Source organism: Nicotiana sylvestris, chromosome 7 (genome assembly GCF_000393655.2).
Source record: "Nicotiana sylvestris chromosome 7, ASM39365v2, whole genome shotgun sequence".
NCBI classification, from domain to species: domain Eukaryota; kingdom Viridiplantae; phylum Streptophyta; class Magnoliopsida; order Solanales; family Solanaceae; genus Nicotiana; species Nicotiana sylvestris.
This window is the reverse complement of record NC_091063.1, coordinates 27,741,494-27,768,676: the sequence shown is the minus strand read 5'-3', so window position 1 is coordinate 27,768,676 and position 27,183 is coordinate 27,741,494. Positions and strand designations below refer to the sequence as shown.

Genomic DNA, 27,183 nt, shown 5'->3' with positions numbered 1-27,183 from the left:
ACTTGTTCTTTATTGTCTTCCCACTTATTCAACCTCCCTTGAGCTGCTTCAACCTGCAATTGATGAAATATACTCACATACAATTATTTCAATGAAAAGAATACTTATGTTCCATACTTACCAATGGTATTTGCTTTCTTGCCATTACTGTTTAATGCAATGTTTGTCTTTCATGACCAAAAAAAAAAAGACTATTTACTAAATACCCTTTAGTCAAGTTCCCTTTCATTCACCGCTAATGACTGCCCATATAGGGAGAAGTTTCCAAATTTGGTGTCAAACTCAAGGTATCCTCATAATTCAAATTATTCTCTATCTACATATACTTCTCTACATGAAAAACAAATGAAGTTGCATTTCACTGATAAAACGCATTTGGGAAATGTAATGAAGGATAAAAAATAAAAATAAAAATAAAAAGAAGGCAGCCCCGTGCACAAAGTATCCCGCGTAAGGTTCGAGGAAAGGCTAGCATGTAATGTAGACAACCTACTCTGTTGCAAGCATGAGTGACTGATTCCACGGCTCAAACCTGTGACCTATAAATCACTCCGAGACAACTTTACCGTTGCTTCAGGGCTCCCTTCAGTAATGCTGGATACAGGGGCGGATCCACCTCCCCACATACGGGTTCACGTGAACCCAGTAAATTTTGTCCAAACAGTGTAAATGTGCTGGAAAAATTTACTAAAAATTTATAAATGTTTGAACGTGAACTCAACTACTATTGAAAATTTACTCGAGGTCGTTGCACCAACCCATAAAACATTAAATCCTAAATTCGATTCTGACTGAATAAACAGCTCCACGAAAGTTGGTCTAGCATTTATACAAACATCATCTAAGAGTCTAGACGTACACAAAAATACAAGAAAGCAGAAAACTTTTGACTAAGTAGTGGCTATGGAATCTGCTTCTATCAAGATAATACGTTTACAAAACGCCACAAGGAAAAAGAAAAAGGAAAAATGTAAGAGAGGTTTACCTCTTTGTTCCAATCAGTTCGAAAGGTGACCCATACCAAAATAATTGTTTGCATAAGTGTACCGCCCATCATTCCTGACCAGATACCCTGTATACACAAATAAAAATATCATTATTAGAATGGACTAGCAAATTTATGACAAGAGGGGTTGCTCTGATGGTAAGCAACCCCCACTTCCAACCAAGAGGTTGTGAGTTCGAGTCTCCCCAAGAGCAAGGTGGGAAGTTCTTGGAGGGAAGGATGCCGGGGTTCTATTTGGAAACTGTTGTTGTTGTTGTTGTAGTGTTGAAAATTACCTTAGCACCCAATTTGAAGTAAAATCCAAGAAGAGAACCCAACGGGACTCCCACAATATAATAGCAGCCCACGTTAACATAAGCCACAAACGTTTGCCATCCACACCCAACAGCCACACCTATATAACATTCATAAATACATAAACTTTAATCTAATATGTAGCACCAGAACAAAATTAATGTCAATCATGTTGTAAACAAAAGTAATTTAAGAGACCGTTTGGACATAAGACTTTTTTCACTTTTTTTTTCGAAATTAATATTTGGCCATAAAATTTTCAATTTTTGTTTTGAAATTTTTCAAAAATTTCGAAAACCTCCAAAAGATGTTTTTCAAAATTTTCACTCAGATCACTCATAAAACTTCAAAACAATCTAAAATTATACTCATGTCCAAACACAACTCTAACTTTCAAACACAACTCTAACTTTCACCCAGTTTGAAATTTTACAATTCTTATGTCCAAACGCCCACTAATCTAATACAGGGGAGGATTTATAGGGAAGATTATGGGGCACGTGAACATGGGCGGATTTAAGGGGCAAAAAGGGGTTCACGCCGAAAAATTACACTGTATATAAGGCAAAATCTATCTTTTACCTCTATATATTATGTTTTGAATCTCTTTGACACAACCCAAAAGCATAGCTTAGTAGTCAAGGAAGTTCAAAATCTTCGTGAACCCATGGTTTCTCCGTAAAATTAGATATTTTATATACATATTTTTTTTAAAATGGTATTAACTGTTGGCACTCATGCTCCAAGAAGGCGGAATGATGCAAATAGATCAACTCCCACTTAATATATTTTTCTTTTTTTTAGTAGCGCATTAATATACTATATTCAAGAATTTACAGAGTAAGAAGCTTAATGAAACTCTTTTACCAGATAAGACAGGCTGAATTCCATTAAGTAGAAGGGTGAGAGCAAGCAGAGGACAGAGATCTGAGACAGCTTCAGCCACAACTTCTCCTCCAGTGAAGGCATAGCTAATGACGTGACGAAATTCAAGAATAGTGATTGCAGCAATCACAGAGATAATACAAGCGCATGCTGTGACTACTATAACAGAAAATGCTGCTGATTTGGGATGCCCTGCCCCTAATTCATTGCTCACTCTCACACTGTTCATCATCATTTAACATTTAAATATGTCAATAAACTATGGTTTTAGCATTTTTATAGACTTTAAATGATTGAAAACTAAAACTGACCTTGCTGCTGCATTGAGTCCAACTGATATCATGAAAACCCAACCAGAAATTGTCATGCTTTTGTTGTTTTCCACCAAAATAAAGGAAAAAAACAACAGGGTTAGCTAATTGAAAATTGTCACGAAAGTGAATTTTTCTAACAACAGCAACAAATATACGTACATGTGCCATTACTTCCAGACTCATGTTGCAAATGACTAAATAAGTTGGAAATAGGTAGACTTTTGAAATTTTTACCTCTTTTAACAAAACATTCATGTCCCAAAGCATAATCTATTACTATGATTTATGATACTCAAACTATCTCTAATATCTACGGTGGTTTCACATATTGGTTCATCTAACTTTTTAAGAATAGAATTAAAAAACTTATAAATTATAGATGTACCATATACAGTATTATATGTCTAAAATATTTCAAACTTTATTACTCCTATTTGTTAGTCTCTCCAAATATATATTTCCTTCTTACCAATTTGTATAAAGAAAATTTGTTCATTGAGCGTCAATTTAACCAGTTCAAAAGCTGAATAGAATATTAAGTTAGTTTATATTTTAAAAGTAAAGTTTGGATATTCAAAATCTTATACAAAAGCACTATAAATTGAGATCAAATCATTGATCTGAAGTTTCTGTCAAAGATAAGTTAAACCAAAGGTGATAAGAAAGAGAGAGAATAAAATATACTTGAAATTTTTCAACAGAATACACAGAGTCCAAAAAGGTGTGTGCTTTTTTAACAATACGCCAAAAATTGCAGTGACATGGGGCTGCCTGCTTTGTATTACATTATGCTGCAGCCTACAGTGTTCTGGGTAGTAAAGGTCTTTTAAAAAGGCATGTTTTTGGCTTTTGTGTGGGCTCAAAATGTGGAGTATATCAACTTTGTAGTTGTGGCAATTACTACTGTTTTAATGTAAAAGACTACGATTTACTTAAGTTTTAGCCACAATGATAATTTTGTTTTTCTGTTTACTCCAGTACTGAGGATTTACAGAGAAAAAAGATTGGAGTTTTTCCATTGCATGGAAAGCAGTTACTGTATCAACCATTGCTCTCTATTATATTATTATACTATACATTATAGACTCTCAATATATCAGCCATTCTTCACTACTATTAGAATATAGATAAACTGCAATGTAATAGCCCTTTTCTCCGTTAGAATATAGATAGACCGAGACAAATTTTCTCTATCACTAGAATATAGAAAATGTGAAATACCGTCAAAAGTGTCAGCCATCTTTCTTTATTACTACAACACAGAATTAATGTCAGCCATTTTGTCTATTACTACAACATAGACGCAGACCTCAAAAGTTTGTCCACTAGGATAAGTAAAACAAAACTATAATAAAATAAAGAAAGACGACTGACAGAGCACAGCTTTCCATACAAAAAGAGAGTTTTATTTTGTGTCTCGTACAATTTAAACTAGTTGTATGAAACTTTTTTTTGTCTCCTAAATTTGTAGATCTCAATTTTACACTTCTGGGTCTACAGAAATCTAGTCCATAAAAATGTGAGACAAAAAAGTTGTCTCATACAACTAGTGTCAGTTGTATGAAACACAAAATAAAATTTTCCAATATTTTAGGAGTAACTGTTTTTTGTGGTTACGGCTAGAAATTTTGGCTTACCGCGGTGTCTAATAACATATTTGTGAAAGCTTCTAAAATTAATTTATTTTGATAGGTACTTTTAAAAAAGTACTTTTAACAAGAAATAATTTATATTTGATTAATTAAGCAATTAGTGTTTGACCAAATTTTTAAAATTACTTTAAAATATATTTTTCTCGAAAATATTTTTTAAATAAGTGTTGTTGGGAAGAAGTTATTTTGTCTGCTTCTACACAAAGATATTTTTTTCCTTTTAAAAGTTTAGTAGAAAAAAAAAAATACTTTTGAGTAAAGAAGTTTGGCCAATGAGAACCAAAACCCTCCAATTAAATTTAAATCAATGAAAAAAAAAACAAAGACCTTTGTCCACACTCAAACAGTCATTATAGCACAACAATTAATGCTCAACAACGAGATATATCGGGTGATGTGGGAATATTATTAATTACGTAGGAAATATTTGTCTTACCAAATAGAAAGTGAATCCAAAGCTAATTCTGGATTTTCAAGAAGACCAGCTAAAAGAACAAGAACCTGAAAATACCATGTCTCTAAGCATAGCATCACCGCTGAAGCTGCTGATAACTTGAAGAATCCGTACAACCCAGAAAATGCCTTCAAACTGAACCCATTCCAAGTTTGCTTACATTTCTCGCTCTTCAAAATATATACAAATTGAGCTATCACTATGATCCACCACGACAAACTCAATACTAACGACGCCCCTAATAACCCGAGCCCAATCTTGAAAACTGCAACCCAACTGATGCACTTGGTAACACAATGCTCTGCGCTTGAAGGAATTTCTGGATTGGGAAATTCACAGCGTAGGCGAAAATTTGTGGTATTAAACCATATACAAATAAGGCTGCTGCTGATGCAATTTCTGGTGATTCGCCTAGAAATATTAGAATTGGTTTGCAGAAAACGTAGACTAAAGTTAGTAACACCCCTGTTAGAGTGAGAAGAATTGTTGATCTTTGAAGATATACTCCTAACATATCGTATTTCCTTGCTCCATATGCCTGACCACATAGTGTTTCAACTGCGCTTCCCATCCCCAACTGTTCAAAAAATAACAAACAAAATTAAAATATTTAAATAGAGCACTAACTATACATAGCCCATAGGACTAATAAGGTTAAAAAAAAGGATATACTTCCACGAAATACACATAGCCTTCTAATACAGAGGTCAACTGAATTCATAACTTTTTGATGCGGTGCATGAATTCATATACAAAAATCTACTAAAAATTGCAATAAATATCATATATGAACCCGTGATTTTAAAAAATACAATAAGTCAAAGATAAAAACAAAAACTTTTTCTAGAAGTAGGGAAAGTAAGAGAAAGAGAATGAAGACCCCCACTGAATGGTAAGGAGATGGATGAGTTTGTAATCTTCATGTATGAAATTACAAACGCACCCATTTCACATCTGAGGCCTAGCTGGTGTAAAAGGCGGCTCCCTATTTAGTGTTATGCATGCTTCCTCGGTAACTTCTAGTTTGATTAGGAAAAGCACAGAAAATGAATCTGCTAATGAAGGTTACAGATTCGGTCAAATACTGAATCCATATCCTGAATCCGCCTCTAATAAGAAGAACTATAGAAAAGCAAACCATAGACAAGAAACGTTATGGGTCATACCAAGAGGCCATAGGCGAAGATTTGAATGCCAGTGTTACCAAGAGAAGCAGCTGCAAGTTCAAGATTACCAAGGTGACCAGAGAAGATTTGCGTAGACATGGACATAAGATAGTTAATCATGTAAACCATTACAGCAGGAGCAGCAAGGAAGAAGAGGAGTTTCGTTTCGATCCACGTGGCAAGTCGCAGGCGACTCCAGGGAGGTAATGAAGTGTCCAAGAGTACCGTCTCTAGCTCACTACTGGATTCATGGTTTTGCTCTGTAGACGGTGATAAAGCTGATGCCCCGTTGTTTTCTAGAAATGGTTGGTGAACTTCGTTCTTAGAGGAAGTCATAGTAGTGGGCTGGTGGCAGCAGCTGGAGCTATGGAGTGGAGAATGTAAAGTGAGAAAAAGAGCGAACTTGTGGAAGTTGATTAGAATGGGTGTGTGTGTGTTTAATTTATAGACGATTGGATTTGGAGATGTAGGAAATTTTACATACCAAAACAACCAGCTGTCACAGTTGCATCTTTTCAACTAATGGAATAATTTGTATAGGAAATATTTCTAAGACAATGTCAATAATAATTGTACAGTAAAAGTTACTTGGCAATTCAAAAAAGAAAAAAGGATAAATTTACTTACACTCATGTCAGTTTATTAAATTTGATCTTATTTAATACTTATGGGTGACTTACTCCAATCACACTCCTTGAATAGGTGTGCATGGGTTTCCAACACCTGAGCATTGCATAAAGAGTAGCTGGAATCCTCCCCTTGAATGGGGATAACAATACAAGTTGCTGACGCAAAGATCATGAATCTATAAAAAAGAAACACCGGAAAGTGTTTAAGAAGGAACTGGTAGCAGTCGCATATGCAGCAGTAATATATCATACTTGGAGAGCTAGGAATTGGAAGTTGTTTCGTGAAGTAAATGTACATAGTAGTGAGGCGATACAACTAATAAAAAGGGAGATTAAGGAAAGAGTAGAGATGCTAAGTTTATCAAAGAAAGCACAAAAATGTAGAAGGCTAATTCCAAATATACAGTTTAATTAGAGGATTACTATATTTTGTTGAGGCGTAAAGCGTACATTTAGAACTTAGGTGCTCTTTATTTTGTAATGGTTTTGGAAGTCAATGGTAATATTTACATTTATTACCCAAAAAAATACTTATGAGTGCAGAATTTTTATATTTTCCGAATGGGAAGTTAACTCAACATGAAGATAATCCATATTCAAATCATTTAACAAGGTGAAAACTGAATAGATATATGGCTACAAACTCCTGTGGAAGGATAATAAATCGGCCTTTACTCCCTATCAAATCTCTTTTTGCATAAACCGTAAAGTAACATATATTTCAGCTTCTTTTGTTAAGTGTTAACTGTGTAAAAGAGCAAATTCCACAAAGAGGAGAAAAAGATTATGTTGAAATATTAATTTTATAATTTAAATGTTTTCAAGCAAAAACTTTATTGATATGAGGAACTAAAATAACAACGTTTACAATAAATTAGGTAGGTATTGTTGTTTTCCAAAAGATTTTGTTTTTATAATTTAAATGTTTTTTTTACCAAAATCGTTATTAATATGAGGAACTAAAATAAATTATATAAGTATAGCTTTTTTCCAAAAGATATAAATTTACTAGAACTTAACCACGTCAAGGGTAATTTATTAATACACTATTGATCATAACTTACTGGTACTCTTTTTATAGAAAATTATTTTTCCCTAAATGGTTCAGAATGCCATCCAAAATTATTCCTAGTTGGTCATATTAATATGTACTAGTAATAAAAGCTCTCTTTTCCAATGTTATGAAACAGCAATTGATGATTGAGTACATAACTTAAATTGTTACTATAATTCAATATATACTAAATCTAAAAATTCAATTTATCAAGGAAATTTTGTCAATCTAATTGATGTAGTGTACCATTTCCTTTAATACGTCAAAACAACAAATTAATTGTATTTTAAGACATCGATTCATTATATACTTGTTTTTGCTTGATTCGTTATATGTGTTTTTAATAGATGAAAGACATTTTGCTCAATGTTGCCAAAAGGAGCAGGTGGGAGATTCTCTGCACGGCAGTGCAGGATTCCCGTGAAAGGGCAGTAGGTCTTCCAAATTTGATGTGCGTTTATTTTTGGTTTATAATAAATTAACGTTAATACTCTTTATAGCTAATGATGAATATTATTTGCAGTGATTCTTTTCAGAAAAATTAGGGTCACGGGTTCAGCTCTATTTGGATGTAGGTAACGTGGTACTAATCGTTTTCACTTTCTCTTAATGTGACTAACTTTGTACTTATCATTGATATATATGCATTGCTTGATCTATAATAGAATAACTTCGTAATTCTCTCTGACAAATGACTGTAATTAAAAAAAAAAGAAACTTGTAAAGTAACTTAAAAGAGTATATCTTAATGCAACATATCTTGAATCCGTATGTCAATTGTCAACTTGTATTGCTAGCTGCTAGAGAGTGCAGAGATACTCTGTTTTGGACAATATAAAATATTTACTTAAAAAAATTATATGCCTAAAGCTGGTAGAATCTAATAGGGATGTGATGAGATGCTGAAATAAGGGTGTGTTGTATTTTTTCTGATCGTAAGTAATAAGTACGTGAAATAATGTTGACATTTTATTCAGTTAACTTCCAAATTATGGCATTGGCTTTTGGCTACTGTTGTAATGATTTTTCCTTCAACTGATTAAAAAGTGGCCTGAATAACGAGCAGATGGCCAACGCGCTAGTAAATATTGCCAAATCATTCTCTAAATTTTGGTATATAAACCAGAATTTTGTTACTGTTAACGTAACAGTCAACCAAAAAAAGAGGTTTAGTTTTCTGATCAAGACAAGTAACAGATTTGAACTGTGAATACATACACCACGTATATACAATCATCGCCAACCCAAGATTTCTCTGTACAATATTTTTATTGCGACAAACAATATAAGAAAAAAGAGAATGATGAATCATAGATGAATAATGCCTGTAAGAGCTGCAAATCTCCTTGTGCTAAGATTTCTTTCGGAAGATACAAACGGCGTCGTATACATGTATGCTGTATAGTATCGTTCTTGGATGAAAATTCAAGTAATCCAGAAGATTTAGACGAGCAACTGGATGACCGTTGATGAAACAAAAATCAGGGTATACACCATATCTTTGATGCTGATTCCTGAAATGCAATAAAAGTTTGCAGATTTAGATATAACTATATGTTGCCAACAGATTATGGGCCATCAAGTTATCCCATTTTAAATATTGTCAAATATAAATTTGAAGGAAATAACTTTTTTCATTAGAAAATTTATGACACCAAAAGAACAAAACAGATTAATGACATTCAAGTTCTACCCTGCGTGAATCCGGATTAATCGAGCCATTGTGTTTCAGGATATTGGATGCCTTAAGCCAAAAACAAAAGTAGTAGTAGTAATAGTAGTAGTAACAGCTAATTTACTCAGAGATACAAGGCTGTAGATATTGTACATTCTACCTTTACTGAGCTGAGAGGATGTTGCCTTGGGAAGTTCTGGAAGTGAAACAGCTGCAAAATCATTTTGTTGTTATCAAAGTTAAATGACATTTGTTTTACAGAAGGAGAGGAAAAGGAAAGTTGTAACATCTTTTTGCAATTGTAAAGGAAGCTAATTTCTCTATCTTTTTTATTAAAGTTTTCTCATACTCTTGTTGCAGGTAGAAGCAGCAACAGAATATGCTGAGGACCAAGGAGCTGCCACATTGTCATTAAGATCACAAATGAAGCCAATTCCTGAACTCTGGTCATATGTTAAATCTGTAGGCAAGCTGGGCAACAGGCATCCCGATTCTACAGTAAATTTTAAAAAAAAATCAGTCAAACATGAGAATGAATGACACTAAACTAAAGACATAAATATCATTCGATTGTAAGAAGAAGAAAATACTAAAGAAATCAATTCATTCATGTTGCTTTTCCAAGCTAAGAGTGTCTTACTGTATATGCTAAACAATGTTGTATCCAATAGGGTAAACGGTGTTATTAAACTACATGCATGCCTCCAGAATATAGTGTATATAAGCAATGAATGATATGTCAAAAAACCAATTCCAGATTGCTGAATTATGTCCCATACATCTGGAGGATCAAGATTAAACAAGTAATCTAGATTCTATCAGATATTTCTAATCAATTTACTTGCATTTGTCTTCTCTTTTAAGTGGAGTGCCATTTCATGGGGTCAATATAGAGAAGCTGTTCGGAATATGTAAATAAACTATCTAGTTGATGCAAAGACATTCCTATAATTTAGAGTAATTCATTACCTTTTTCATCCACTGGTGCATCAGTACGTGGCAAATGGATTCCAGGGTTCAGCATCAGTAAGAACAAATTGAACATCCAAACAATGTTAGTAATATAATCAGTACCAAGAGAAAATCATTGAGGATGAAAAACTACAGCAAAGGAACTGACCTTGAAGAGAAAAATCCTTGAGGTTTACATGGCAAAGGTCAAAAACATTGCTAGTAATATTAACTTCTTGCAACTTCTTTCCAAGCAATGTAGCACAATTTAAAGCTTGGAGATTTGTAATGAAGCTCTGCTGTTGCAAGCGCGACAAGTAACTATCCATTGCATTGCAGCAGGATGTCCGATTACTCGTTACCTCTCCACATTCTTTAGTAATGTCCTTTATTTCAGGAAACACCAATGGACAGGCTACCATCACAAACAAACTAATAGTTCAGAAAACAAAAATATGCCTAATTTTATCATCTCAAAATATATGTATCCAAACTAAAGATAACTCTTTATGCATGGCCTTGGTAAAATAATTTCGAGGCCAGAGTTCAATTGTTCAAATTTCAAATTACGCAGATTTGATATTCAACATGTAGCTTCTAGTTCCTTATGATTTGATAAGGTGTTTTAAAGGGGCAAAATTCTAAAGTTTCCAAGTTCTCAACAGTTTCATCCAATTTAATATTTGACTTACATTTGTTTATGTCACAGCTTGAAAGCGCTCTGATAATTCTATTAGCTGAAGAAGGATCAAATTTGCTGGCCAGCCATCGCAATACAATGCTCTTACAGTCACTTATAAGAGTTGATTTCTCAGACAAGATAGGGGAGCCACTGAAGCTTGTCACAATTTTATGCCTGATAGCTAAAGTTTCAGCTGCAGCAGATATAGCATTTTGGCAAACTTGGTTGCAACACTCAATAGTTGGATCTATTTTTTCACAAGCAGCCACCAAACCTGATGTATTTAAACTGTTTTCGACTTCGTTAGCATCTATAACAGGACAAGAGGATTCTGTAAGGTTGGAGGGATCGACAGAACAAATCTCAAGAAGCTTCTCACTAGCACCTTGACTTTCAAGAATCTGTTCAACATCCGAAAGGCAGTGCCTAGCATGAGTCGCGTTCAGCGCGAGGCTTTGTGATTGAATACTAGCCTGCCCTACAAGAACCACTAGACTGGCATCAAATTGAGGACAACACATCACATTAGCAAGATATGGAGCAAGTGAAGTCCAGCAATCAGTTGCTGCTGTTCTCAAAATAGTGTCTGCAGCTGAAAAATTGAATGCACAATGTCCTGAAAAGTTAAAAACAGCACCATTCATCAGTGACCAGCTTATATCAACTCACTGGTATTTTGTAGTACACAATCCCTATGAGGTATTATCAGTCTATATGTTGCATACCTGATAACTTTGGCACACCAGTATATGTAAATGGCATCAATGGTGAAGGTGCTTGCATCGGCAACATAGATTCTGGAGAATTGCTAGGTGAGATGTTTGGAGAGGCATCATTATTCGTTGTCCTCAACAAATCAGAGGCCGGAATATCACTATCTTGCGTGCACAAATATCCATGAATTCCTGAAACTGAGACATAGTTCGTAGATATCACATAAATAACGGATCATCAATGAGAAGAAATATATCATAGCAAAAGGAAATCCAAAAGACTGTGAGTTCAATCAGTGATGCACATCAAGATGTTGTTTCCAATACGAAGGTGATCATCATTTTGGTGTCTTAAAAAACCAACTTGTTTATGCACTATGGGCAGTCCGATGTACGAAGCATCCCGTGTTCACGCAGGGTCCGGGGAAGGGCCGCATCCCAAGAGGGTATAATATAGGCAACCTACCCTAATGCAAGCATCAGTGACTGATTCCAGCGCTCGAACCCGTGATTTATAGGTTGCTTATGCGCAAATGCTTATTAATGCACCAAAAGTTGAAGAGACCTGCATTATTAGTTACTCATGTAGTCACGTTGCTTACACACTCTCTAGATCTACGTACCTTATGGAACCTGTGTATTAGTTCCAAAATAGTAAGGAATTGGTTCTGTCAACAAGAAATGGATTTTATTCAAGGATAGTGAGGTTCAGATTATAAATTTTGTTAAACAGTCACAATGTAGAACAAGAGCACAACATATGAGGGTTCAGACACGTACTACACTCGTAAATTTTTAAGAAGAAATAAGATAAGAAGTAGTAGAAGAAATTCTCTACACTTATTTTGTCACCTCCATCCTCCTCCCCCAAGAGCACAAGACTTGTTTGCTGAATTCATCTTGATTTAAAGAAAACCTCCTTTAGAACAGATAGGAATCCTAGTTCTCAACGTGGGAAATATGATCAACTTTGAATTGCAGAATCCAATAACAAACACTGCATCTAATTAAAACTAGAAAGGGAAAGAAGAAAACAAAAGCTACCACACCAAATGCTTATTTATCTCTTCCAAATATCAAGAAAGCACAACATGATGTTAATTCAAGAACACAATGCCATCCAATTATATATATGTATGGCTGATGACTCTAGAAAGGCTAAACTGACTCAAATTCTTATGAAGTACAATTCATTTTGCATCAAGATAATTTCATCCTTAATTAAACAATTCAACATCTAATCAAGCATTGAACAATGATGAACAAATGAAAAACTACTTACAGAAAAGCAACACTAGAGAGACTTGAATCAGGAGAATTTGAGACTCTGTGCTCATTTTACAAGTTTTGATCACTGACATTAATGCCAAAGGATACGTGTGTATATATATGTAAACACTGAACACATACGTATTACGTTATTGGTATTTCAAAGTATGAACATATATGGTACTATGTATTTTATACGCTTAATTAAGTAATAAGCTACTTGTGTTCTGGGTGTTTTCAAGATTAGTGAATACAGCTAAAAGAGTGGACTTTTCTTGCAGTGAAATACGTACTGCTGGTTTCACACAGAGGGAAAGCTAGCTAGCTGGCCGTGGCCGTGCTCTCGCTTTCAAATGAAGATTAGAGTCACGTGCCGGCAATTCTGCCATATTAAGGTAGCTTCAACTGATTGGATTGCTTGAGGAGAAGAAACGGTGTTTCCTCCATACATAGCATCTTTCGATTTTTGACCAGTCTGATTTCCGTCCCATGCGCGGGAAAGGGTATAAGGGACTGTCCTTTTTTCTTTAATCACAATTTTCTTTAAAATACTTATTAATCTTTGTGATTTATAGTACGTACCTTTTTATGTAGGTTTAAATAGGTAGCTTTTCAAAAATTTGAATAATTTATATCTTAAATTGACACTGAGAATTAAGTTGTTTGACCCTCATACTCTAAAGTCTAAACTTGTCTTTATATAATGGAGGGTATACGATGATTTCTCGGGAACATTTTTCTTTAATTAAGTTTCTTAGAATAATGATGAGTGTTTAAAAATTAAAACTAAGTCTTAAAACTGCACATTGTTTTGGATGAAAAATTAGCCCAATAAAATAAAAGTTGAATGATCATCCGTGTAATTAAAAGGAGATCTATAATTGTTGGCCCAAGAACAGGTGAAGCTTTGAAGAATGACAAAAAGAACTCAGTCATGGACCAGATCCATCTTGTGAAGCACAGTCATGATCAACCTATACATGTGAGATGCAGTGAAGGAGATAAGTCCTACTGATCAAGCAGCAATATTTCCTGATCTGATCGAAAAAGTTGCATATTGGATAAGGGGAGAAAGTCTCCTTATATGAAGAGAACACAATCTAGGATGAAGATAGTGTTAGAGTTTGAGATCATCATGAACTCTTCTACGATAGGAGAGCAGCAATTGAGTTCTAATCAAACTCTGATTGCTAACCTATTAAATGTCAGTGTTGTTCTCTTTTACAGGTAATGCACATACGCAGAAGTTAACTAAATTGAGAGCAAAAGAGCAAGGCAATTTTGCAAGCAATTTATGTGGGATTTGAGTGTGCACTCCTGAAGTTGCTTAAACGGGATAGAAGAACCAGTTCTATTGTGTCTATTTTTTATTCTAGTTCAATTGTAGTAGGTGGTTTAATTTTGTACCTTTCAGCTTTCATAGAAGCAATTGTATTAGGTACCTAAAGTGTTCAAGTTATAGCTAACTTGAAGTTGTCGCAACAGTTGAGGTTGTGTGCCACAACGGGATTAGAGTTAATCCTTAGGTCTACAAAGAGTTTTTGTAAATGCTGTTTTGGCTCAGTGATTTTAGTGAAAGTTTGGAAAAATCCTACTGAGTAGTAGGTCATGATTTTTTCACCTTTTGAGCCAGGTGTTTTTCACGTAAAAATCTTTGTGTTCTTTATTTTCTGTATTTATTATTCCGCAAACAGTAGTAGTTGGAACACCTAGAAGAACCAGGTTCTTCTATAGAGTAGTTAAGCAAAAATTGGGTACCACACAAAATTTCCCCCCCCCCACTCTTGTGTGGTATTGACGCTTAAATATCAATTGTTATCAGAGCGGGTTATCCTTGAAGAGGCTAACACCTTAACAAAAGATCAAAATGAGTGCACCACCTGGGAACTGGGAAGGGCAATCCACTGCTAGGCCTCCACTCTTTAATGGTCAGTACTACTCTTGGTGGAAGAACAGAATGAGATATCACATCATAGGAGAAGACTATGAACTCTGGGACATAGTCACAGATGGTCCTCTAGCAACTACAAAGAAGAATGTTGAAGGAGAGGATGTGCCAAAGACAAGAGCTGACTGCACTGCTGAAGATTTGAAGAAATGGGAGAAGAATGCTAAGGCCAAGAAATGACTTGTGAGTGGACTGGGTCCAGACGAGTACAACAGGATTCAAAGTTGTACTACTGCAAAGGAAATATGGGACACTTTACAAGTGGCTCATGAAGGAACTCCTCAAGTAAAGTGATTAAGAGGAACACTGCTATATTCTCAATATGAGAATTTCAGTATGAAGGAAGGAGAATCTATCCAGGAGATGTACACAAGGTTCACAATACAAACAAATGAACTTAAATCTCTTGGGAGAGTTATCCTTGAAGAAGACAAGGTTGAGAAAATCTTGACAAGGGTTTTACCAGTGACTTGGGAAAGCAAAATCACCGCTATTCAGGAATCAAAGAATATTGCTACCCTCAAGCTGGATGAACTGATTGGAAACCTCACTGCCTATGAACTGAGAAGGCAAACCATGAAAATGGATGCACCCAAGAAGGAAAGAAGTCTGGCTCTCAGAATAGCTGAAGGTTCAGATCTGGAGGATGAAAAAATGGCCATGATCACAAGAGATTTCAAAAAGTACATGATGAGAGGAAAAGGTTCTTCAAGAGGTAAAACCTTCAACAAACCAAGGTTTCTTGAGAAACAGACCAACGAGAGTTGCTACAAATGTGGTAAGACTGACCACATGATCAAGAACTGTCCTCAATGGGAAATTGAGTGGAAGAAGGACAGGGCGGAACAGGAAGAAGGAACAAGTTCAACCAAAAAGGAACAAAGGATCAACAAAGGCTATGGTTGCTGCTTGGGGAGAAACATCAGATGAGGACTCAGAAGATGAAGCTGGAGATGAGCAAGCACTTATGGCCGTCGGAGAATCAGATGATGAACAAGAGGTAAGTATCCTTCATCTCAAAGACAAGATTAAATTCCTGTCTAAAGAAAGGTTGTCTGAGCTATTGTTAAACTTCATTGATGAGTCTGAGATAATTAACAGTGAGAAGGAAGATCTATCTAGGGAATGTGTGATCCTAAAAGCCAAGTGTAGAAATCTAGAGTCTAGGGCTAATGAGAGTGATGGTAAAAATGCTGAGTTGAAGAACCAAGTTCTTAAACGTGATACCAGTGTCCTAGAACTTAGGTCTGAGAACTTAAAACTGAAACTAGGAATAGGTAGGAAGAAAGTTGACCACACACATCTCACCCTAAAAGAAAACTTAGGAAAAATGAAGGATGAATTGTATAGGAATGATGAGCAGATAAAGGTCTTAAAAGAAGATCTAGGGAAGGTAAAACATGAACTAGACAGAACTTGCAAATGGAACATGGCTTTTGATACACTTTCCTAGCTACAAGAACATCATAGTAGTAACAAAAGAGGACTTGGTTATGGGACTCAAACACCTAAGTGGGATCCTAAAAGCAATTACCTCACTCTCCCTGAGAACAAAATCTGCACACCCTGTGGCAAGACTGGCCATTACAAAAATGAATGTAATGCAAAAGAAAAGGCCAGTCAAAAGAACAAAGTTTTTGTTCAAGAGAAAAATAGGCTGTCAGGGTGGGCTAAAAGGAATCTGATTTATCCCTTTGCCTATAGAAAGGGACCCAAACTAGTTTGGGTTCCTAACACTAACCCTTGATTTATTTTTGCAGGTCCAAGTGAAGGGAAGTATCCAAATATGGTACATGGATAGTGGCTGCTCAAAACATATGACTGGAAGTAAGAACCAGTTCCTTTCACTTGAGGACTTAAAGGGAGGTAATGTCTCCTTTGAAAATGGGAAGAAAGATGAGATTATTGGGGTTGGAAAGGTAGGTAAGACAGACTCTCACTCCATTGAGAATGTCTATTTGCTAGATAGCTTGAAATACAGCCTGATCAGTGTGTCACAACTGTATAACAGAGGTAACCTTGTAGCATTCACCTCTACTAAATGCTTTGTGATTAACCTTACCACTGATAAGATTGTTTTGCGGGGAAAAAGAGTTAATAATATTTACATTGTAGATTTATCTACTCTTTTAGAAAATGAACTCACCTGCCTAAGTGTGTTGGATAATGATCCCCTCCTGTGGCACAAAAGACTTGGTCATGCTAGTCTAATCAGCTAAACAAATTAGTCTCTAAGGACTTGGTGATAGAGTTACCTAACATCAAGTTCAAGGAAGACAAAATTTGTGAGGTCTATGCAAGGGGGAAGCAGGTACGATCATCCTTCAAAAGCAAGAAAATGGTAAGCACAACCAGGACGTTGGAACTGGTCCATATAGATCTCTGTGGTCCAATGAGAACCATGAGCAGAGGTGGAAAGAAATATGTAATGGTACTTGTTGATGATTATTCTAGATTTACCTGGGTACTATTTTTAACATCTAAAGATGAAGCATTTGACATGTTTGTTGCTTTTGTAAGAAAAACTCAGAAACAACTAGGTAATCAACTTGCATCCATTAGTTCTGATCATGGAACTGAATTTGAAAATGCTAAGTTTGCTAAATTCTGTGATGAGCATGGTATAGATCATAACTTCTCAGCCCCTAAGACTCCTCAACAAAATGGAGTAGTTGAAAGAAAGAACGGGACTCTTGAAGACATGGCTAGGAATATGCTTCTTTCTAGTAAACTGCCCCACAGCTTCTGGGCAGAGGCTGTAAACACTGCATGTTACATTATCAATAGATGCATGACTAGACCTCTTGTAGAGAAGACTTCCTATGAGTTACTTAAAGGGAGAAAACCAAATATATCCCATCTTAGGGCATTTGGATACAAGTGTTTTGTGCACAATAATGGAAAAGACTCCCTAGGTAAGTTTGATCCCAGAAGTGATGAGGGAGTATTCTTGGGATATTCTTCACATAACAAAGCATATAAAGTGTTCAATAAAAAAACTTTGTGTGTAGCAAAAAGTGTGTATGTAGTGTTTGATGAAACTAACGTTCTTTCTGAGAGAAAGGAACATGAAGATGAAGCCATTGGATTGGTAAAGGATTTGACTGAAGTCTCAGCACAAGTTAAAGTGGCACCAAGAGAAGGAACAGGTGATAGAACATGTCCTTCCATTCAGGGCAACCTGACAGGGGGAACTGATCAAAGAGGAATTGAAAAAAAAAAACCCTAAAAAAACCTGTTCATGACCATGTTCCTCAGCAACAAAACATAGGAGAAACATCTAGCAGACATCAGTTGGTTGTGAAACCTCACAAGTATCAAAGTTCTCATCCTATTGAGAACATAATCACCGATCCAACATCAGGAGTCAAAACTAGATCACAATTAAAGAATTTGTGTGCTTTTGATGCTTTCTTATCTCTTATTGAACCTAAAAATGTTGTTGTGGCTTTGCAGGCAGATTGGGTGAATGCAATGCAATATGAACTCAATCAGTTCGAGAGAAGTTAAGTTTGGCATCTAGTTCTAAGACCCAAGGACAGATCAGTTATCGGTACAAAATGGGTCTTCAGAAACAAACTTGATGAAGATGGAACAGTTACAAGAATTAAGGCAAGACTTGTGGTCCAAGGTTTACGCCAAGAGGAGGGTATAGATTATGATGAGACTTTTGCTCCAGTTGCAAGACTAGAGGAAATAAGATTTCTCATAGCCTTTACTGCACACATAGAATTCACTCTCCATCAGATGGATGTCAAAAGTGCCTTCCTAAATGGCTACCTGAAAGAAGAAGTGTTTGTGAAACAACCTCCAGGGTTTGAGAGCAAGGAATGTCCTGAGCATGTGTACAAATTAGACAATGCTCTCTATGGACTCAAGCAGGCTCCTCGAGCTTGGTATGAACGACTGTCCAAATTTTTGCTTGAACATGGCTACAAAAGAGGTAAAATTGATAGTACCCTATTCTTAAGGGAAAAAGGTAAGGATCTCCTTGTGGTACAAATATATGTTGATGACATAATCTTTGGGGCCACCACCGATAAACTAAGTAAGGATTTTGCCAAATTAATAGGGAGTGAGTTTGAAATGAGTATGATGGGTGAGCTTAACTTTTTCTTAGGCTTACAGATCAAACAAAGCCCAAATGGAACCATGATATAAGTTATAATATAAGTTCTCTATAATATATGAGAGCTTAACTTTCTCATGCTATGTTATAATATAAGTTCTCTATAACTACACGTTGCTATAACAATCAAATTTTTTTTAACAAACAAGACTATTATAGAGAGGTTTAAGTGTAGAAAGAAGATTATTTATAAAACAACTGATATGTTTACCTCGAAAAATATGAGTAACAATTAAATATGATTTGTGGTTTTAAAGATATGTGATTTATTCCAATACTAGTGAATATACAAGTAATAGTAGGTAAGTAAGAAGAATTGATGAACCAAACCAGTGTTGTTAGAGTAATAAGGACCTCGAGCTCGGTTATCTCGAGAGCCTCGAGGTGAATTAAGAGCAATAAAGTATGAACAATAAAGTAAAAATAATAAAGCTGAAGAACAGTTATGGAGCACAGTAAACGAGAAAAATATAGTAGAATATTCTATTGCAGTGAATGAGATGATCTTTACAAATGATTGGGGTCCCTTTATCTAGGAGGGGAAAACCCTAATATGGTACATTTCCAACTATGGTAAAGAATTATATTGGTACAGTTGTATAACAACCTAGTACGGACTTGTACTATTTCGTACAAATCTTATCCCATAATTTATGCCCTGATCCACGTGTCCTTGAGAAATTCTTGCTCTTTCTTGAGTGTCATCGAAATTGTACTGTCCTCGAGGGAAATCATGACGGGTCTCCGATTTTCTTCTCGAGGTGCGCACATCCAGGCCAGGCTCGATTCTTACTTCAAGTTTCCCGAACTTGAGCTCGGGATATGATCAAGTCTTCGAAATCGAGCTCTCCGATTTCGACCATATACAGATAGTCCCCGCGTTTCTTAGAGTAAGATGATAAGAAACGATTTGAACCTCGACTTTCTCGAACCTCTTATGATGATGTCATCCCCGTGATGCAAGCGTTCGAAGTGACTGAAACGTCCTGTCGGTCCACTTCCCCAAAAATATTGAATGCATGCCAGTATTGGTCGGCCACTAGTGCCACCGAACCGTCGTTGCCCTTCTATAAATATGAGGCGATTCCTCTAAGTAAATAACTTTACTCTTTCTTCACCCCTTTCCCATCTTCATCTCTTTCTCTAATCACCCATTTCCTCCGCCTCTTTAAGCACCGAAAAAAGCCAAGCTCTTGCCGGAAACACCGCATCCCTGCGCAACCCGTATTCTTTATCTTATAGCCATGACCAAAACTTCCAAAACAGTCCCTAAAAAGGACAAAGCATCGTCTTCTTCTGCCTCCCAGCCGGCCGAATCGGTGGTGCCGCCAATGCTTGAGGAAATCACCCCCGGTCCTTGCATTATTAAGAAGGGCTTTAGTATTGAGAATCCTCCTGACGTCCCAGGCCGATATGAGTATGCATCTTGTTATATTAGCCTGATAACGAAGAAGCTTATCAAGGATGTAAAGAAGGATTGTGGCTGGGGAGATGAGGTTGAGGTTTAGATCCCGAGCCCCAATGAAAGCATTACTACCCACGTGAAAGGGTTTTTAAGTGTTTACACTTACTCCTTCATACTGAGTCCTCTCGATCCGGTGGTGATCGACTTCTGCAAGACATACGAAGTCACCCTCGGTCAGATTCACCCCTCTTTTTGGCGTATCGTGATCATGCTACGGTGCTTTTTCGAAAGGCCAAGGGATTGGAATTCACCCTCAGCCACCTGATTCGACTGTATCGGCCCCAGTTATTTCGAGGGTTTATTAAGCTGCAGCGTCGAACAACCAAAGCCTTTTTGCCAGTACTGATGAAACTAAAGATCGGGGTTGGATGAGCCGATTTGTTAGAGTAAGAACTTCAAACGTCATCCCCGGGGATAAAATGTCATTCCCGGAGAGGTGGAACTTTAATCGTAAGTGTAGTTTGTATTCCCAGTATCTATTCATATTCTGCTTCCATATTTCATAACGCTTTTATCCTTCTTTTGGCAGCCAATGCTTGGGCGCCCCCAGCGGTGCCCACCTCGAGGATTGGGTCCGAAAGTTATCTACCATTTCTTCCTACGACGAGCGCAAGCGGTGTGAATTATCGAAGGTTTTGTGGGAGGCCAAGAACCATGGTAAGTGCCTTTCAACAGTTTCAAACACTTTTCATACATTGGCGGCGTTAACTTACTCATGCTTACCTGTGCAGGCCTTGGTGATGCATCCGATATGAGGCCGACTCCGTCCGGGGAAAAGACCAAGCCTTCAAATTCGAAGTCTGAGAAGGACAACAAAAGGAAAAAGGTCTCGAAGCCCAAAGACCCTCAAGACAAGAAAACCCTCGCTCGAAGGTTGATAGTGTTTGTTGGCCCAAGAACAGGTGAAGTTTTGAAGAATGACAAAAAGAACTCAATCATGGACCAGGTCCATCTTGTGAACACTACTACAAAAAAGGTCTTTGGCGGCAATTATTTAGCGACAATTAAGTAATTGCCACTAATGAATTATTTAAGCTAAAATATTAGCGGCACATGACCATTAGCCAGTAAAAGATATATTTTTAGCGACAATAAAAAACAATTGCCACTAAAAATCCCTAATTGAATTATATTTTTATTATTTTAACTTTCCCTCCATATAATCTTTCCCTCCAATTTTTTGGGACAATAAATTACATTCCCTCCAATTAGAAAACCCTACAATTAAAAAAAAAGGAAAAACCAAACCCTATAATTAGAATGATACAGAAGACGCCTGTAATTAGAACGATACAGAACGACGGAAAACCTGCGCGTTAACAGCATCGCTGCAAAAGCCTCCGCCCTGCCACGGTCTCTGGCCATCCCAGGTCGTTCTCGATCGAGTTATATATAATTTTGGGTTGATGCTGCTCGATTATTATCGGTCTTCTCTGTCAATCTTCTCCCTCTCATTCGTCTTCAACTTCTGTTTCGTGTAGGTTTCAAGAATTATTGCAGAAAGCCTTCGTCTCCTTCAATTTCTGCTCTTAATCGGCAAAAGTTTTTGCTTACCAGGTTCCAATTTTGATTTTTGATATCCAACTACGGCTCTTTGGGATTTGTGAAAGTATAGTTTTTTCTGTGTTTACGAAGTCGTTTGTGATATCTGATTGTTGTTAGATTGATAGTCGATTGATTGAATTGATTCCTCCTCTGTTACTCTCTTGTTTTTGAATTGGTTCCTCTGTTTTCAAGGCACTGTTATTTTTGTGATTTTTCAGAAATTTTCTAAGTGTCAGTTGATGCATATTGATGTTTTAATTGAATGCCGGTAGTCGAGATATGAATTCAACCATGTTCAAACTTTTTGCCCGAGTATTATATATATATATATATATATATATATATATATATATATATATTGTTTTTACTCTGCAGCAGGCTGCCAGATGAATTAGTTGAGTGCGTGCAAGCCGTCCGGGGACATAACCGTCATCAAAATATCTAATGCACTCTAGGAATATCATAGTGGTATTAAATACTTCCCGAATACCTGCCCAATCTTTATACCTTTTTTGTCCTATGTTGCTGGATCTGACCTTGTGAAACAAACTCATGTTAGTTGCAAGTTGTGCATAGGTTTCATTTGGATGTACTACACAAATGTTAACCATCTTGATCTTGCATGAACTTGTTTTCAATTTCTACCTTTCAGTGATTAAGGATCATTACTGCTCAAAAATAATAAATAGATAAGAGTAAGAGAGAAAGAGTATACCTATAACCTTAGAGCTTGACCAGTAGGATTCTTGTATTTAAGTTGTGAACTAGTAGCCATGTATAAGCACAATAACTTGACGGTCATCAGTATTTGACACTCTTTCGTTCCTTTCAGAAAAAAGATAAATGAAAAAAGAACATTCTTGCACGGAAGCTAGTACGTATTACAGACATTGTTTGAGCAAAGGTTGAGGGAAAAGAAATTTTGGCATTAGGCATTCTTGTGCAAACAATCTTTGGGTATTGGTGATCTCCTTGGGAACAGCATAGTGACGGGTAATTCAGAATCAGAATAGGTCCAGTCTAGGGGATAAATCAATAGGAAATGTTATTTGCTTCGTAAGAATAAGAATTCACTTCAATGAAATGAAAGAGTTTCATGGGAATTGTCATGTATCTGCATTGCCTGCAATTTAATATCTTTTTATCTGTGCCTCCGCTTTGACGAGAATTGATTTTTTGATTCTGCTATCGAAGCTTGGTTCTTATTTTTCATCCTTTTCGTAATAACAGTTGCACACTGCCAAATGCAAGCTTGAGACATTCTACTTTATGATCTTATTTTTGATACTAGAACTAAGATGTTTTGTGTTCATGTTGAAGGTTCAGGAGACGGAAACTTGCATGCATGGAACATCAACACACTAAATAAGGTAATCTCTCCCCCGTGTGTGTTAGGCCTGTACCAGCTGTTATTTGTGGATAAAATTGACAAATAGTTACTTTTTTGCCCGGTAAGTAAAAAATACCACTCTCATGGAGTATTAAATTCCACGGACGAAACTCCATAAATTCCATGACACTGGATAATTTTCAATTACAAGGCTGAAAAGTGGTTGGCCCGCACTGTTACTACTTATTTGATTCTGTATCATTGATACTTCTGTTTGAGTGGCCATTAGTCCATCAAATATACCTGTGGGTTGTAACAAACTGCTCTGTTGACTAGTTGAGATAACACAAACTTAACACAAGCTTAAAGCTAGCGAGATCTCAACAGAACATGATCCAAAACCTTTCCAAACTAAAAAATAAAATTCATCAAGAAGAGGAAGCAGCATCAGTAGTAGTAGGAGGTAGGAGATTTCTTGCTGGTGGGAAGAATGCAACAGCACCTCTATCTGGACTCGAAAACTTCCTGTATATTGCTTTCAGCTTACTTTCTGCAGCACCCAAGTGATAGCTAACCAATTGCTTTGCACATTCCCTGTTACACAAAAAGCTAAGTCAATGAGACTATTATGAAAACTAACTAAAACTAAAACGAGTTTTTGAGGAAAACTACATCAACTGATCTTCTGAGTAGCCACTATGGTGCTGCAGAGTTTGAGTCCATAATGGAGTTTTGTTGAGAGTGCTACGGGCAGCATAAACGGACGATGCTGCTAGCATTGATGGGCAGTATGATATTGTGGTCTTGTAGTTCATAAGACCAAGTTCAGCAAAAAAGAATGTCATGTTCTCCATCTAAAACAAGCAACAAAAATATTATTAGCCAAGTTGAGGTAAAACAAGAATTCGTGTCAAAACAGTATGTATATAATCTTGTATGTCATGTGTATATTTTTATGTATTATATATATACTTATACTTAATATACGAAACATATAGATTTGCGGCTATTATTATGGAGGGTGGGGCCCAATAAGGTAATTATCCCAAACAAGAATTCATGTCGAAAGATGGAACCAGAAAGATTAGTATAGTACCTCCTGATTATTAGATGGTGTTGCAGCTTTAATGTATCTAACCAGAAAAACATATGGTGTTGGAACAGTCAAATACCATTCCAATTTCCCAAGAATAGCTTTCTCCATCTGAAGTATTTGCTCTCTGGCATATGCATTTTCTGATATATGAATGAAATCATTCACCTGCAGAGATCAAGAACATATCTAAGTTTCCATCTACACACGACAAACTGAATAGTATACTGAAATGTGTATAATATACTACCTCTGGTGCCCAAATCTCTTCATACTTGCAAGCAATTAGCATTGAGCTAATGCCAACTAACTAAAGTTCCTTCCTTGGAATCGTCTTCAGCGAGAGGAATCGGTCCAGTATGTTAATTGGAGTCCCCAGTCCTTCCCTTGATTTCTTGCCCGAAAGGGTCAAAGTCCTAAGTTGTAGCAGCGGGTTGCTCCTTTGTCAGGGGTGGGACAGTTATTATGTTTGCAATCCTGCAACCCAAGACTGGAAAATGCTCCCTCCTCCTCAATATTACCATGGATCTGATCCAGCAGTTGTTCTTGCATTTGATATTCAGTGTAATATTGAATCATTTTATCAAGTTATCGTTGCTGTCCCTCTTCTTGGTAATCCAGTTGTCTGCTTTGAGATTTACTCTTCTGAATCAAAATCTTGGAGTTGCTCTTCTTCAGACTGTCTTGAGTTGGAAAATAGCACAAGTCCTCTAATCTTTGATACCTGAACTATGTTTGCTTAGTCTTCTTATTTTTGGAAGTGTTCACCAGTTTTTGTTCCTTGACAGAGTGAGTAGTAACACGAGACAATTGTTTTTCCAGTTATTTAATAGCAAGTAATTTGCAGTTATTCATTCGAAGACGTCAACACTATCTGGAATAGCTACTCTTCTTTTGACACAATTATTTTATAATTTCAGGTCATACCGTCTGATGTTGGATAATTTAGCGGGTGAAAGATTTCAAAATGATAAAAAGTTGCGGAAATCATTTGAAGACCATCATTTGGATTAGTTATATAATGACATTAGCTATTTAGTCTAAATTATATATTTTTATGTTTTAAGTTAATGTGATATTAATGTTTTTGATTAGTACTTCCTTTTGTTTGTTAAGATTAATGAGATACATTATGTTTTTTTAATTAATATTAATATATTTTATTATTTGAGTCATATTATGTACGAATGTAGTAACTATCATTAATTGTGGCTAAACTATTTATAATTGATGTAAAACAAAATGTCGTTAAAGGTATTGACTTTTAGCGGCAATTTAGTTAAACATATTAGCCATTAGAATGGAAGCTAAAAGGGCAAACTAAGATGTTTTCAGAAGGGATACTATGACCATTTTAATTGCCACAAAATAATTGCCATTAAAGATGCGAACTTTTAGTGACAATTATTTTTAATTTGGCGCCTATAAAAAATAGATATTAAAGAAGTATAATTAGCCGTTTGAATTGGATTTAGTAGCCATTATAATTGTCACAAACAATTGCTTTAGCGGCAATTATTTTGAATGTAGCGGCTATAATAATGGACGCTAAAGAAGTATAATTAGCCATTTTGGATTGGATTTAGTAGTCATTATAATTGCCGCAAATAATTGCCGTTAAAGATAATAACTTTTAGCGGCAATAAAACATACTGTTTACTAGCTTTTGCGAGAATAGCCGCTAAAGGCTTTGCCGAGCCCAGTTTCAGCGGCAAAAGGCTAATGGCCAGTAAAAGATATAACGGCTATTATTATTGCCGCTAAAGCCATTTTGTATTGCCGCTAAAGGTCTTATTTGTTGTAGTGCAAACACAGTCATGATCAACCTATACATGTGAGATGCACGTAAAGAAGATAAGTCCTACTGATCAAGCAACAATATCTCCTTATCTAATAGAAAATGTTGCATATTGGATAAGGGGAGAAAGTCTCTTTATATGAAGAGAACACAATCTAGGATGAAGATAGTGTTAGAGTTTGAGATCATCATGAACTCTTCTACGATAGGAGAGCAGCAATTGAGTTCTAATCAAACTCTCATTACTAACCTATTAAATGTCAGTGTTGTTCTCTTTTACAGGTAATGCACATATGCATAAGTTAACTAAATTGAGAGCAAAAGAGCAAGGCGATTTTGCAAGCAATTTATATGGGATTTGAGTGTACACTCCTGAAGTTGCTTAAACGTGTCTATCTTTTATTCTAGTTCAATTGTAGAATGTGGTTTAATTTTGTACCTTTCAGCTTTCATAGAAGCAATTGTATTAGGTACCTAGAGTGTTCAAGTTATAGCTAACTTGAAGTTGTCGCAACAGTTGAGGTTGTGTACCACAACGGGATTAGAGTTAATCTTTATGTCTACAAAGAGTTTTTGTAAATGCTGTTTTGGCTCAGTGATTTTAGTGAAAGTTTGGAAAAATCCTACTGAGTAGTAGGTCGTGGTTTTTTCACCTTTTGAGCCAAGTGTTTTCCACGTAAAAATCTCCGTGTTCTTTATTTTCTGTATTTATTATTCCGCAAACAGTAGTAGTTGGAACACCTAGAAGAACCAGGTTCTTCTATAGAATAGTTAAGCAAAAATTGGGTACCACACAAATAACCATCCCCCTTGTGTGGTATTGACGCTTAAAATATCAATTGGTATCAGAGCGGGTTATCCTTGAAGAGGCTAACACCTTAACAAAAGATCAAAATGAGTTCACCACCTGGGAACTGGGAAGGGCAATCCACTGCTAGGCCTCCACTCTTTAATGGTCAGTACTACTCTTGGTAGAAGAACAGAATGAGAGATCACATCATAGGAGAAGACTATGAACTCTGGGACATAGTCACAGATGGTCCTCTAGCAACTACAAAGAAGAATGTTGAAGGAGAGGATGTGCCAAAGACAAGAGCTGACTGCACTGCTGAAGATTTGAAGAAATGGGAG

General features: G+C 36.2%; 2 protein-coding genes, 1 long non-coding RNA gene and 1 pseudogene across 3 annotated transcripts; 1 reads left to right on the top strand and 3 right to left on the bottom strand.

Annotated features, from left to right (window-relative positions):
• The window catches only part of LOC104221541 (protein DETOXIFICATION 40-like), a 6,430-nt pseudogene extending 173 nt beyond the window's left edge, over positions 1 to 6,257 (bottom strand).
• A 2,548-nt stretch (positions 6,258 to 8,805) lies between these two features.
• On the bottom strand, positions 8,806 to 12,825 carry LOC104221542 (uncharacterized GPI-anchored protein At1g61900-like). The gene is made up of 8 exons (XM_070151317.1): positions 12,758 to 12,825; positions 11,488 to 11,673; positions 10,773 to 11,378; positions 10,250 to 10,495; positions 10,099 to 10,110; positions 9,479 to 9,622; positions 9,199 to 9,340; positions 8,806 to 8,968 (listed from the first exon to the last, which is right to left on the bottom strand). Exons 1-8 carry the CDS (start codon positions 12,810 to 12,812, stop codon positions 8,806 to 8,808), a joined length of 1,554 nt encoding a protein of 517 aa, XP_070007418.1. The 5' UTR covers positions 12,813 to 12,825.
• An 8,741-nt stretch (positions 12,826 to 21,566) lies between these two features.
• On the top strand, positions 21,567 to 25,429 carry LOC104221544 (uncharacterized). Its single transcript, XR_709756.2, has 4 exons — positions 21,567 to 21,656; positions 21,768 to 21,843; positions 23,152 to 23,201; positions 25,175 to 25,429. It is a non-coding gene; the product is annotated as an uncharacterized lncRNA (long non-coding RNA).
• Positions 23,217 to 25,032, bottom strand: LOC104221543 (G2/mitotic-specific cyclin S13-7-like). The gene is made up of 4 exons (XM_009772608.2): positions 24,505 to 25,032; positions 24,258 to 24,422; positions 23,834 to 24,015; positions 23,217 to 23,755 (listed from the first exon to the last, which is right to left on the bottom strand). Exons 1-4 carry the CDS (start codon positions 24,544 to 24,546, stop codon positions 23,590 to 23,592), a joined length of 555 nt encoding a protein of 184 aa, XP_009770910.1. The 5' UTR covers positions 24,547 to 25,032; the 3' UTR covers positions 23,217 to 23,589.
• Positions 25,430 to 27,183: the final 1,754 nt, after the last annotated feature.

Excerpts from the sequence above, each read along its gene's own strand:
- LOC104221542 (XM_070151317.1), bottom strand. The coding sequence starts at position 12,812 with ATGAGCACAGAGTCTCAAATTCTCCTGATTCAAGTCTCTCTAGTGTTG. Across the intron at positions 11,674-12,757 it reads CTCTCTAGTGTTGCTTTTCT|TTTCAGGAATTCATGGATAT; the intron begins GTAAGTAGTTTT and ends ACTATGTCTCAG. Across the intron at positions 9,341-9,478 it reads TGCTTCTACCTGCAACAAGA|CTGTTTCACTTCCAGAACTT; the intron begins GTATGAGAAAAC and ends ATGATTTTGCAG.
- LOC104221543 (XM_009772608.2), bottom strand. The coding sequence starts at position 24,546 with ATGCTAATTGCTTGCAAGTATGAAGAGATTTGGGCACCAGAG. Across the intron at positions 24,423-24,504 it reads AAGAGATTTGGGCACCAGAG|GTGAATGATTTCATTCATAT; the intron begins GTAGTATATTAT and ends TGATCTCTGCAG. Across the intron at positions 23,756-23,833 it reads TACTCAGAAGATCAGTTGAT|GGAATGTGCAAAGCAATTGG; the intron begins GTAGTTTTCCTC and ends TTTGTGTAACAG.